The 13,368-nt window shown below is 42.5% G+C and overlaps 2 protein-coding genes across 4 annotated transcripts in view; one reads left to right on the top strand and one right to left on the bottom strand.

The window, feature by feature from the left end:
- Nucleotides 1–13,368, bottom strand: part of LOC126263658 (oxysterol-binding protein-related protein 9) — a 518,089-nt gene that overhangs the window by 456,564 nt on the left and 48,157 nt on the right. The gene's annotated exons all lie outside the window — the stretch shown is intronic.
- LOC126263659 (elongation of very long chain fatty acids protein AAEL008004-like) overlaps nucleotides 1–13,368 on the top strand; it is a 121,056-nt gene that overhangs the window by 91,550 nt on the left and 16,138 nt on the right. The window contains exon 4 of the mRNA XM_049960768.1: nucleotides 6,779–6,859. Coding sequence (XP_049816725.1) covers nucleotides 6,779–6,859 — 81 coding nt within the window. The remainder of the gene's footprint in view (nucleotides 1–6,778; nucleotides 6,860–13,368) is intronic.

Here is a 13,368-nt window from a genome sequence, read left to right as displayed (position 1 = left end):
GTTTTTCTTTACTTTGTTAATCTGAATGAAGTGCTCTAAATTCAAACCAAGGTGCTACAGGAGCAAAATGTGTCCATCCTCCAATGTCTCTGAGAATTACTGAGACGTTTCGTACAGTTACATGCTAGTAGAAAGTCTAAATTTGTTCAGTCTCTTCTTCTGGTCAACTTGTAAAAATAAATGCTTAATACTGCTATACCAGATGAGCTTGTTCCACACTCTTATGCAGCTTCCTATGCAGAAGCTCTACAATTTTACACAGTTTACCAACGTGTTTTATTGTCTACATCTGTGTTCGTTCCACTTCATATATTCTCAAACGGGTCGGTTTGATAATGGAATAGATTTCAGGATTCTTTCTCCAGTTTGCTGAGTTCCTCAAATTTTAAGTGCCCTGTTATTCACTATACAAAAGGGAAATATTCTCTCAGTTTCTTTCTTACGGAATGATGGAATATTAGGGTTTAAAATTCCTATGGCCACTAGGTCATTAAGAGACGGAGCACAACATCGGATTACCAGTGTTGTCCCCTCTGAAAAAGTAGTGTTCAGTGTCAACGTTACTGTATTGCTGCTGTTATTTTATGAGCAAGCAAAGAAACAGATGAACTGTGCTGATGTCACGCTTATCACTGTGTCTGCTCGGGCGGACGGACGACATTCATCAATAACTTTCCGTAGTATCTGTAACGTTTCTGTGCTGCGGGATGTTGGCGTCAAGTGCAACTGTTCTTTGTGCCCAGGGAGTTCCACCATATTTGCACAGCTTATGTTGCCCCTTTTGCTCTGTTAAACCCCATAAAACCTGTCTTATCTGGTCGGCAGCTTCTGACAAAACATCTCAGAAGATCCTGTAAATCTCTTCTGCTGCTACGTTTCATCGCCTCGAGGAGAAATGGAAGTGCGTCGAGTGTTCTCACGTGCAGTTCCTGGGGACCACTAAAGGATACTGAAAGTTATATATTGTACTTTTCCTTGCAATATACAAGTAAGAAGAAAGGTCGATTACATATTCTAAATATACTGGTATTTCATATCGTCTTTAGTACTTTAACTGCAACAAAACACTAAGATCCGTTCAGAGTCATGTCCCCCTTCTATTAAGCAAGCAGAAAAAAGAAAAAGAGCTTATGAACTTTTTACTAAATTTTAATAAAATCAATACTAACAGCCACTGAGAAACTGGGCACTGATTCAGCATTGAAGAGTGTAAGCAATGGTGCAGCTTCCCTCAGACTTTAAGACTGTGAGAAATTCTGGAAATAGGGGAGACTGGAAAACAAAAACCAAAATAAAAATGGAATATGAAATATACTGGCGGCGAATACGTAGTTAGGCCGTAAGCAAAATAACGTGGAGGTAGGTGGTGCACGTAGTTGGGCGAATAGGTGGTGTATGGACCAAAATGCTGAATTTCAAAAGGTAGTAAGACTTTAAGATGACCTAATTGAAATTAGGTATCAGAAACCATGTAGTAGCAGCACGGACGCGTACTGTAGGGGACCGTACCGTAACATATAGGAACGTTTGGAACAAGAAGTCATTTGTAACTCCTTTGTAAACCACACATCGCGGGAAATCATCTTACCGAATGAGCGGTCCAGGCACACAACCATCTCCAACCCCGCCTCCCTCGCAGTTTCAGTTCTGTCATTATCTCTCTCTACGTCTGAAATTCCACGGATGCGTTCTTCGAATCTTTCTGGAATAGCACTCAGAGAGCATAAAATCCGATAAGTAGGGAACCGGTTCAAGTCCTGGTCCGGCACACATCTTTTAATTTGCATGAAGTTTCATAATAGCGGACAATATCTGGGAAGAGAAAAGCTTTTTGAAGTGTCAATACGGGTCGTTTTCACCGTGCGACTGTTATTTGCCATTGTAGTGAAAGGCATTGAGATGCATCCTTTGCGGATTGTATGTTGTATTAGTCCATGCAACGGGTCATTGTAGGTAACGAGAGCGCTGTGAATCCAGATGCACATTAATCGCATGGTTAGTTGGTACGACTGTTTGGTGAGTACAGACAGCAACCGTAATGAAGTTGGTGAGAGCACGAACCACTCGACGCTAGGCATCATCAACCAGTAGCAGCACTGGACAAAAGTCAGTCCTGACCGATAGGAATCGTCAACAATGTTACATCGAACAATGAAAAATCAGATTAATATGGTGTATTGGATTATCCTTACGTTTCCATCAACAGGTCGTATGCCCAAAGTAGCTTCTGCTTGGTACTCTCCACTGGAGACGCCTCCATGATAGTATATTCCGCTACTTCATGTCATTTAATTCTACCACATGTTACTCTCTAAAGGAATAAGTGCGCACATCAGGTGACTAAGTGATGTTCCAGAACAGATTCTGTCCTACTTCCCACACAAACAAAAAATTTCCGACACGACGATCTCCATGCTTGTGGTTCTGTTCAGACGCAGTTTCAACGTGAATAAAGATTATCTCGTGAGCCCCCTCCACATAATACTGTCAAGTCTCTCTTCCAATACTCTATAATGATTGCCAAAGCCGTACTTAAGGGCAAATTTTTATAATTAGATAATGTAATTTATATTAATTAGCTTCCCACGTCGAATAGTATGACAAATCAACCACCACTAACGAGCTTCCAGACTGGGTCTTCAAGTTTACACTATATAAAATTATAGCTTCCTGACGTGGGGCCTAAAGAAATCCATCACCATAACCGCATGCGCCATTTGAGTGTTCCTAAGTCAGTTGTGCCAAGTGTGAGCAGCTTTCGGTCTCTCCCTTCTAATGTCCATCTCTTACGAATGTGGCGACTCCCTTTGTTCGCCTCCACTCTACAGCAGCACACGAGGCACCGCGCTCGCCAAACATTGGCGGCCAGCAAAGCTCCTCTCAGTGCACAGCCACCTTACTCCAGCGCCCACGCTGGTAACTTCCGCCGCGGGTAACCTTTGACTCCCACGCCTTCCGGAAGCCACGCGCTATTAGGTCAGTAAAGCACTGGGCAGCCTGGCTGCGGTAGCCTGTAGCCTGACTGGGGCAACCTGAATGTTGAGCAGCGAGTTTAGGCCTGGCGGTCAGTTTGCCGTTTGTCTCTTAAGAAACACAAAGCCAAAAAAGATATTGAATTCGTCCTCTGCTTCTGGAGCGGCACAGAAGGCTTATTTTAAAACAATTTTAAGGACCTTCGAAACTATCCCCATTTTTTTAACTATATAAGAATGTCAGTGCAATCATTTGATAATCTATTGGAAAACATACATTCTATTGTGGATACTATAATAATGGCGTGTGACGAAGGCATCCCGTCGGGTAGACCGCTCGGCTGGTGCAAGTCTTTCGATTTGACGCCTCTTCGGCGACTTGCGCGTCGACGGGGATGAAATGATGATGAGTAGGACAACACCCAGTCCGTGAGCGGAGAAAATCTCCGACCCAGCCGGGAATCGAACCTGCGCCCTTAGAATTGTCAGTCTGTCGCGCTGACCACTCAGCTACCGGGGGGCGGACATTGTGGATACTGATACTCGTGTGCGAGCTTGTATAACTCGAGAAGAAAAACTTTATTACTTTCAGATGGGTTTATCTTTAATAACATTTGAAAATATTGAAGTGTCTAGTGGTAAAACGATGACTGTCACAATTTACTTATTTCTTTCCTGAAACAAAAACCAAGTGCTTCTAAAAGCAAAATTACGTACCAATTAATAACTCCTAACACATACAGCACTTACTGATAATGGTCGCACGGATGAGAAAATTTACAATTAAAATTAACGGCAGGAAAATTCAAAAATTGTGAAGGAATTACTCAAATGTCGTCGTTTTCTTCCCTGGCCCTACAGTTTACATGTTACGAACTTGAACGAATTGAAAATGGATACATTCACAGAACAGAAATGAGTCTGAAAATTAGACAACATACACGATTGTTTGAAAATTATCTTAATGTTAAATACTAAATTTTAACAACATTTGAAAAAAATTTTAATGTTAAATTCCTTTTAACACTAATTACTCAAACAGGTCAAGTATTTCAGGATTATGAGTTGATACAGTTGAGTCAGCTGGTGATAACAGCTCATCATATTCCGCGGCAGCCGATCTGAATCAGATTCTTGGTTCCTTCCACGCTCCTCCCTCACTGCGATACTCTGTTGTTGTGTATCAACCTGTCTCCGTTAGTTTTCTGATTCTCTCTGGTAACAAGTGAACGAATTTGTACGCTACCGTCCCCATCGTTACTTTCGGCAATGTCTGCTTCACCCAGGCTAGCTTGAGCTGTTTTATTTAATACAGTTTCCTCAAGAAACTGTAACTGTTCGCAATACACATAAGAACTTTTACGCGAAGCTCCTGATCCATCTTTAGCACTTAATTCCCTGTTGAAATTTACTTTTGCTGTAGAGATGTAACTGCAAAACATGTCTCGATTGGCGCCACAGGGATCAATTTTGGGGTCATTTTCTCCTCAAACGTCATATTTGGTATTTCCTGCCGTCTTCGCATCATGTTCTTCTGTATTCTTTGCAAGACACATCGCAGGCTGCTTATCGGCTTTCGATTTTAAGAATAAATTTGTCCGTATTGAAAGTCATCGCGAAGTTTGTTCCTGGACGCAAACAAGGTCTGGTTGTTGCTTCGACCAGTTCGCGGCGACCGTTGTTCTCCACGTGACAGCCTGATCACAACTGGCTGCGCGCAGCTAGTTGGCAGCCGTGCTATCCCACGTGTTCTAATGACTGCCGCAGCCAGGAAATCCTGTCTGCCTAGTGTGCGGGCTTCAATGAACCGTGAGTTGTTTTATTGGCTGCCGCAGCCAGGCTGTCTAGTACGTTACAGCTCTTAACCGCCACAAGACCGAATCTTCGCTCCTGCTTCAGCAACGACCTCCCGACTGCACCCTCCGCACGACTATCAGTGAAGTTTCTTATTCGGAACCAGTTTACCGTAGTTTTTCACAGTCCGATATGCAAAAGGTATTCTGCTTCGTCTTTCGCCCCCAGTTTTGAGCTGCGATTTCTGAGAAGACCTCACGGTTCCGCAGTAAATTCTGATACCGAACGCCCGGTTCGTTCCCGCAGTATCAGCGCTGCATTAAAAAGCGAGTGCAGTAGTTACACGAAAGTACCAGAATTACCAGGCAACTATTTCGCCCGTTACATGCCCGGCCGTTTTTGCACCCCTCAGCCACCAAGCATGCACAGACACAAATTCCTTTCCGACCTGTTGTCTCTCTTCACCGTCAGATGAGCCCGTTTCACTCCACAACTTAAATATCTCCTCTTTTTACTATCCGCACCTTTTGCTATGCTGTTATGAGCAATCCACAAACGCTACCCAGTGAACCTACGATCTACCCGAAAGCATCAGGCTTCTTATACTACAGTGATTTCAATTTAATATTTCTTATTGTTTATTTTTGGAACTACAAGATATGAACGTTGTCCCAACGACATCTTTCACGATGGTTTTATACAGCGGCTACGTATGTTGCCTTAGCACGAGACCTAAAGTGCCAGACGTTTCTCGTCAAACAACCTAATTTGTTGCTAACGTTTACCTTGCTTCTGAACTACACCTCCACGAGCCAAGGCTGCATAATCCCGTAAACTAAATTAATTACTCTCCTAACTTCCTGTTGTGTTGTTGTATCTGGATCTCTGGAACAAAGTTGTTATTACTTCAGTCAAAACTCAACTTTAAATTTCATTTCTGTGCCCGTGAGATCATGCGAACCAGCTTGTGTGTTCCTTTCAGCGTACTTTGTTATTTACCTACTTGTTTAAATTTACGTAAGCTCAAAAGCGTGCTCGCGGCGCTAGAACACGCGTCTGATTTCCGTAGTGCTAAGTCACTAGTAATAAAAAAGGAAACCATATCGTTCGTTCACTACTAATAGCGTACTGTTTTCAGAAAAAAAATGAGAAACACGAGGGGAGAGGGAGATATGAATTGCATGGCTTGTCAGTAACATACCAAAATGGACTCTGAGCTTATCATCCCCATGGGACAACAGGATCATCATCGAAGTCCCATGTGATCTTATTTCATGAGACACTGGAAATATTAACTGTTTAATTCAGTATGCGTCTTATGATTATGAAATTAACGATCCCAACCCTCTGCCCCTTACTGGCGAAAAGGTGGTGGTGGTGGAAGTGTTGCTTACCATAAAGATCCAAACTGGTTATCTCTCAGCAAAGCGCCACCTCACGATAAGTGTTAGCTGTTTCGGCTACGTTATAAGAACCGACATTCATTCATAACCGTGTTGACGTTTCCTGTTCAGTTTTAGTGTCTTTTTTTCTGATGTCTAAACTTTTTAGGTTATGCTTTGTGTCCTGTTATCACTGACACTTTAGAGTAGTATAAAGGCTAATTGCAGTTTCACTGTAGAACTCTATAGTTGATTTTCCTTTTGTTTGAATTCAAAAAGTACTATTTAGACGTACAGTACTTCATACCTCATCAAATTGGGACTGGTGCCATTCTCATAGCCTTACTATCCATTAAGTACAACTTCCTGCATTTCAATTTCTGCAGTTTCTTAACGGCATTCCCTTCAGCATCCATATCCATTCCATTAGCTTGCCGAAGATGATAATTACGTATTCTGATAACTTATTTTCAAGCTCACTTTGCTATAACCTTCCAGTTTTTGCATAATGTGGCTGGAGTGTATAGCATCAGCTGCAGTTATCTAGCGACCAATCTCTGGGAATAACGTACGAAGGAACAAATGAAAACTGTAATGCTATTGTTGTCTGATTCACGTCTTATGTTTCAGCTCGTGTTACTCAGCTGGAGAAGGAAGATAACACTTGGATGCGAAGTAACTGACTACTCAAACCATCCAGATTCTGTAAAGGTAAGGAACTGATGTAACGATGTCCCTTTCAATGTATCAGCTACAGCAACGCCATCATTAATATTAAGGTTCAAAGCAATTACGCATTTACTCCACATACAAGTGAAAAAAACTAGCTTCCTGGACTTAAAGCTACCACCTCCACTTAATAATTCGCTTTGTTGTAAAGTCATGACGTTACAGTAGCGAGCTACACTAGGGTTGGGGTTAGAAACCGGACACCTGAAATCAACAGATAATCTGCAAAACCTTTGAAGAATTTGGAATGAATAGACGGAGGCTTGTGTGGAAGAATAGTGCGCTGCTCAAAATTTGTGTATGGTGAAGCCGATACAAAAGCTGCTCTGGTTCCAAATCACGTTAATTAACTACATCAGTGAAGTTTCGAGATGACACTTTCCGTCTTCTGGAGAAGTGCCGCTGCAATCAGAATATCTTCACAGTGACGTCGAGTCTATTACACCACTATCCATTATTCCCAAGATATAAGTATTCGGATTAGAGCACCAGCTTGCACTAAACCCGTGACTACCAGCTCCCCAAGTTTTATTCAGGACGTTGACCTTTCTGATACTGTGTGGAAACCGAAGCATTCGGAATTCAAGTGTTCGACAGCTCGAAGAGCCCCATTCAAAATGTGCAACAATCATTACAAAAGTAAGAGACAAATGGTGTGACGAAATAACAGCGCTTCAGTACGTTTAGTTTTCAGTTTGCAATCCATTGCTAACGTTTCCATAGTTATCTGTCATTACTTTGAGAGTAACAAATTCCTTGAGCTGCTGACTAATTCCAGAGCAATAGTCTGCTCTGGACGTAGTTAAGTTAGTTGAGGATAGCAAACAAAGCAGATCATCCTCCCTATCTTTCAATCGACTTGCTAAACTAGTAAAGCAATTGTTTTTCTGTGGCTGTATTAAGTCAGCTATTGACGGTAAGAAGAGTGCATTACGCTGCTAGGCACCAAGACCGAAAAAAAAGTGAACAGACCTCGACGTAGCATCGCCGTCCAGCTCCTTAGGGCAGGAATGGGGAAGGAAAATTGCCGTGGCCTTCTCCGGACAACAATCTCACAAAGGAAGCGGCATGATACATACAAATTGTAAATAGTGTACAGTGTATCTTATTTTGTTCACTATCTTAGGTTGGTGCGTAAGTTTATAGCGTTATTCCATGCTTTTAATAACCACAACAGGCTGTTGGATACAGAGCGAAAAAGGTAAAAATCTGAGCACGCAAGATCAGGTGAATGAGGTGGATGCAGAGTGACTTCGCAACCCAACTCCTGTATAGTTTTTTTTGGGCGGTATCAGAATGCGGACGAGCATTATCGTGGAGTAACACCACTTCAAGCAGTCTTTCTGGCCGATGAGTGATAGTTACACCCTAAGGAAGTGATTCGTAGTACACCACACTGTAGCTGTCACACAAGATTCAGAACATTATCTTTTGTGGATGCGTTTTTGCAAAGGGACTTGCTGCTCTGTTTTGGCTCAACCATTCCTCCCTTTTCCTTATGTTAGCATATAAAAACAATTTTTCGTCACCTGTAACGTCACAGAATAAGAGCGGTCGATGTTGTTCACGAGCCAATTGATGAAGAGCAAGCAGAGATGCACATATGGACACCCGCTGATTCTTGTGATTTTGGCTTAGTGCATGCGTCACCCATATACGTCCGATTTTTGAACCTTCCCCATTGCATGTAAATGTCGCAGGGTGGTGAATGATCACAGTTCATCGCATTTACCAGTTCTGAAGTATACTCAGGTAGATCATTGTGTCTTAATGCGTTTAAAATATGTTCATCAACCCCAGTAGGTCTTTCTGAACGTGGAAAGTAACTAACGTTGAAACGGTTCCTTAAAACGAGAATATAATTTTCTTCTCGAGCTCTGTCCAATGGCAATATCCCCATATACGGCGCGAATGTTTCCGGCTGCGTCCCCTTCTGTTACCCTCTGCTGTACTCAAAACAGAAGAATATGTCGGAAATGTACCGATTTCTCCACCTGACACTCAATTTTCTAGCGTCTACAGCTCACTCACTATGTTCAAGCGACAAAATGAGAGTATGTAAACTGAAGTAGCAAACAGTGGACTACCAATAAGAAATGGCAATCGATAAATAAAACCATAGCAACCGGAATAATGTAAAACAAAAATGCTGCGAACTTATGCACCAATCTAATAATTTTCTATGCTGCTTGCTGAAACAACAGTAGACACAGATTTTGGAAGCACTGACATTTTTAACGTCGGGGACTCACATAACAGTTACAGTCCTTAAGTCATGGAAATGATGTCTCGGTGCAAAATTGTCGCTGTATCAGGTATCATGACTTAATATTCTGTCAACGACGAGGTTATTACAGAGGGCGCACAGTCTCTGAGATGACAAATATGGAGACAGAACTACGCCGGTGCCCTCCTCAAAAAAACATCTCGGCATTCTCCGTATCGACTAAGAGAGCTCGCGGAAGCCTAAATCTGGAGGATGTTTGCAATTGAAGGGGTGAGGGAAGAAAGTCCTAAGCCTCAATTTAGTAAGGATTAGTCTGTTCACGCTACCTGTTGCTTATTCGAATGCATCACAAGCTCGTGACGAATAACTTCACGTGAGCCGCTAGAAAGAACTGTCTTCTATATAAACCTGATTTGTGGGACTGTATTTATGATCTTGTCTGTGAATTTAACCAAGCGTATAAAACGCAGTAACGCAAAATACGATCTTATGTATTAGCACATTCTTCTGTCTACCCCTTCAGTCTGAAACTTACTACTCCAGAGAGTCCCATCTCTTAACCTATACGCCACCTCGCACGGTGTTTACCAGATATTGTGGTGAACAACTTATGCTTTAACGTAATGGTTCTACAAAAAGTCTGACAATTTGCTTCGTAACAAGTGGTTGCAGGTACGGCTTCGAGCACGAGCCACCGGTTAATATGTGCATTTCATCTTGTACAATATGCACACTGTGTAGGCGAAATACCATCGGTTGTTTTCAAGTCTAGATTCCAGGAGACAAAAGTTTACTGCAACAGCATTCCATGACACCGCTCAGAGACGGGTTAATGCTTTTCGTGTATCTTGCAGCTCAACGATTACTGCCAAACAGGATTGTGAATGTGGCACTACACAAGATACAACATCGCAGTAACATTTAAAAACTGATATATGTTTGTTGACACTGGACGACAACTTTCTGCTTCTTGGTTGATGGATACGAAAGTAACTATTGGGTGTTTTCCACAGATTCATAATGCTCCAACTTATGCGGAAGTATAACGTCGTCAACACAATCAAATGTTTCTGCTTCATCAAGACGGATATCAACAGCGTTCTAGCTTGTTATTTAGCCTTGCAAGTACCTAACATACAAAACAATAAATTTTATCTTTTATTGCTGCCTCCTTCTTGCATCCAAACTTTGGCAGCGATCGGGGAGACCATCCACAGCTGTAACATCTGATATGTTGAAGCGGGCTGATGATGTATTGGCGAGGACAGACGCATTCGTGGAAGACATTTAGAGGACGATGAGGAGGTGATTCACACACTTCCGCCACCAGAACAAGGATTGGTACCGACAAGGCATACGCGCCCTTGTTTCGCGTTGGATGAAGGCCATAGAACGGGATGGAGATTACGTGGAAAAATAGGGTGTGTAGATAGAACAACATTCTTTCGTGTGTGTAATTCTCACTTACGTCGGTTTAAAGTTTATTCAATTATGTAATTGCTTGTATCTACAGTTACATAGCTCATAACCGTCTCAAAACAGTATCTTGTGAATGTCTTGAATTCTAGCTAAGTTAAACTTTCACTCGTACAGACAACCACAGACAGAAAGGAACTATGAAACAGAATACAGAATTCTGACGGATCACAGTTTCAGTCTCTCACAGGAGGGACGTTGTATGTTGTACAATAATACTGTTCTAGTAATTTTTTCATAACTGACCGTGTTGTGTCTAAAACCATGTCTTGTGGCATAAGAGAGACCAAAAGTTCATCTAAATGTGAAGTATCGCCAACATCTCTCACGTCAGGGAAGGACCCTTCCTCATTTTTGACACAGAGAAGTAACACTGTTACAGAATCTGATCTGTCATTCAACTAGAGTCAACTACGAAAAGGCAAATTAGAAACTGCTGAAGACAGACTGTAATGCGGCTCCATCAGCATTCGCGCATACGACTGGATATAACACCGTGACTGTTCGATGTTTTGAGGTTTCCGTTCTCCTTCGCTGCAATCCGATTCAGTTACCGATGCACGCAACGGTTCAGCATCATAACGCATACGTCGCTGTACTGGCTGCTTTTGTGGCAATGAAGCGAATCACGTAGCCTATGCCTGCTCAGCTCGTATCAAAAACCTCTCCTCATCACTCGGAGATTCGAGTGTTTATAATAAGACTTACTTATCAACTGATGATTATGCTATAAGAAAGACGCAATTAATCAAACAATTCACATATCTGAATGTTTCATCGAGCTGCTTATATCACAGGTGGACAGTTCTGAGACATGTACAAAACCCTGTTACTAAAAGTTTGAATCTCTGCCTGTTTCCTACCGTTATTACACTGTTGTGGCACATTAAGCGCTCTCACCGATCTCCTATTTAGAAGTTCTTGTTTTCAATGGCTGGAACCCATTTCTGTCGGCACGTCGATATTTACTCGAAGAGTGGCAGGGAAGTCTATAGCCTGTCAGGCTGCGAATCTTGTGAATTATTGTTCCGTGTGTTCTCGTGTTTGAACTGTTTGTGTATGGAGTGTCTGCGTCATAGAGAGGTGGACGGGCATTTGCCCGGGCAGGCGTGGGAAATCGCCCAAAAACCCAACTTAGTGTCAATTGTGTGTGTATCCGCCCAACCGTCTTTTATAATGCGTGTGGATTCGATTCTTATCCCTCCATCTAGCTACAGCTTAATCGGAAGAAATAAAACTGTACTTACAGGAAAACGTGATCTGTACGACTTCGGACGCACAGACTGCAGCATTCACAACGAATATATATTTATAAACACTTTAACACTGAGGCGATCGCGAAGATCTCGCTTTTGCAAATGGTAAGTAACTTTAAAGTGTCGTTTAGTGTATTCTAACATGGCTACATGATTCAGAAGAATATAAAATTAATTATATTTCGAACAGCAAATATACTACAATAACGGGATGTCTAGTGTTTTGCTATGTAGAGCGGCAGAACGATGCGACTGTTAAGCTTTCTTCGGGGTGGCCCCTCCACAGCGGCTGGCGTCTGAAAGCTCTCAAAATACACTTCGATAACGCTGCTTCTACCAGAAGACATGCACGGCAAACTCTGAACAGTCAGCGAAGAAGCAGCGCTCAATGACTCATGGCGTAAGAAGGATAACAGAGCCTTCTTGTTCAACTACATCGTCGCCAATCAATAAATTAACAACGACAATCACAAAATATGCAGGCGTATCCGCAACTAGCACATAATTATATCTAACCGCGGGGAAGGTGCATGCCACAGATATAATTCATTTTAGAAGCAGATCACTCACAGAACTCTTGTCGGTCGATTCTAGGTTACAGTGCATCAGTATGGGACTCCTGTCAAGTTGGACTAACGGAAGAGATCAAAACATTCGAGGAAAGCTGTACAATCTTTAAAGGGCGTGAAATTCAAATTGTTCTGAGCACTATGGGACTCAACATCTGAGGTCATCAGTCCCCTAGAACTTAAAACTACTTAAACCTAACTAACCTAAGGACATCACACACATCCATGCCCGAGGCAGGATTCGAACCTGCGACCGTAGCGGTCACGCGGTTCCAGACTGTAGCGCCTAGAACCGCTCGGCCACCCCGGCCGGTTAAAGGGCGTGAAGGTTAGCGTGAAGTGCCACAGAAGCGAGCAATAATCTTCAGTATAAGGCGCTAGAAGAGGCTGTTCGACACAAAAGGGTTTACTTTTAAGTCGAGACCTGACGTTCCGAGAGGTTCACGAAATTAACATAATTTGAAAAATATCAGGATTCTATGTGAACGTGCGGAGATGTACGTTTCCTGTGGACTGCAGGCGAATGTAATACGGAGGAAGAGCTGTGATAAGGAGCGCGGGCGGGGGGAGAGGAGGGGGTAAGAAGTGGGGGGGGGGGGGGGAACAATTCATCAACAGCGAGGCTCACGAGAAAGACAGGCCGCGTCGCGTACGTCACAAAGGTAGGCCTGAGCTCGCTCGCTCAACTCAGTAGACTAACTGCGTTTCTACATTAGTTAGCTCGTAATTAGGTATTTACATACAAACGAGAATTTAATATTTTACTGAAATCCTCTGTTGTGGAGTCTTACTGTTTATCAGTCATACAATGATTGGAAATCCATTGATCTACTAATATTTTGTTATGGCTGTACTGCGTACAATAAAATTACCGAAATGATTATCGGTTGCATGAGGCACCACATCTTCTAGGAAATGACGACTGTTAAGCAGAAGAGACTTTATGCTATAAACAACCTGTTA

This window comes from Schistocerca nitens, chromosome 6 (genome assembly GCF_023898315.1).
Source record: "Schistocerca nitens isolate TAMUIC-IGC-003100 chromosome 6, iqSchNite1.1, whole genome shotgun sequence".
Classification (NCBI taxonomy): Eukaryota; Metazoa; Arthropoda; class Insecta; order Orthoptera; family Acrididae; genus Schistocerca; species Schistocerca nitens.
This window is presented reverse-complemented; position numbering and strand designations above follow the sequence as displayed.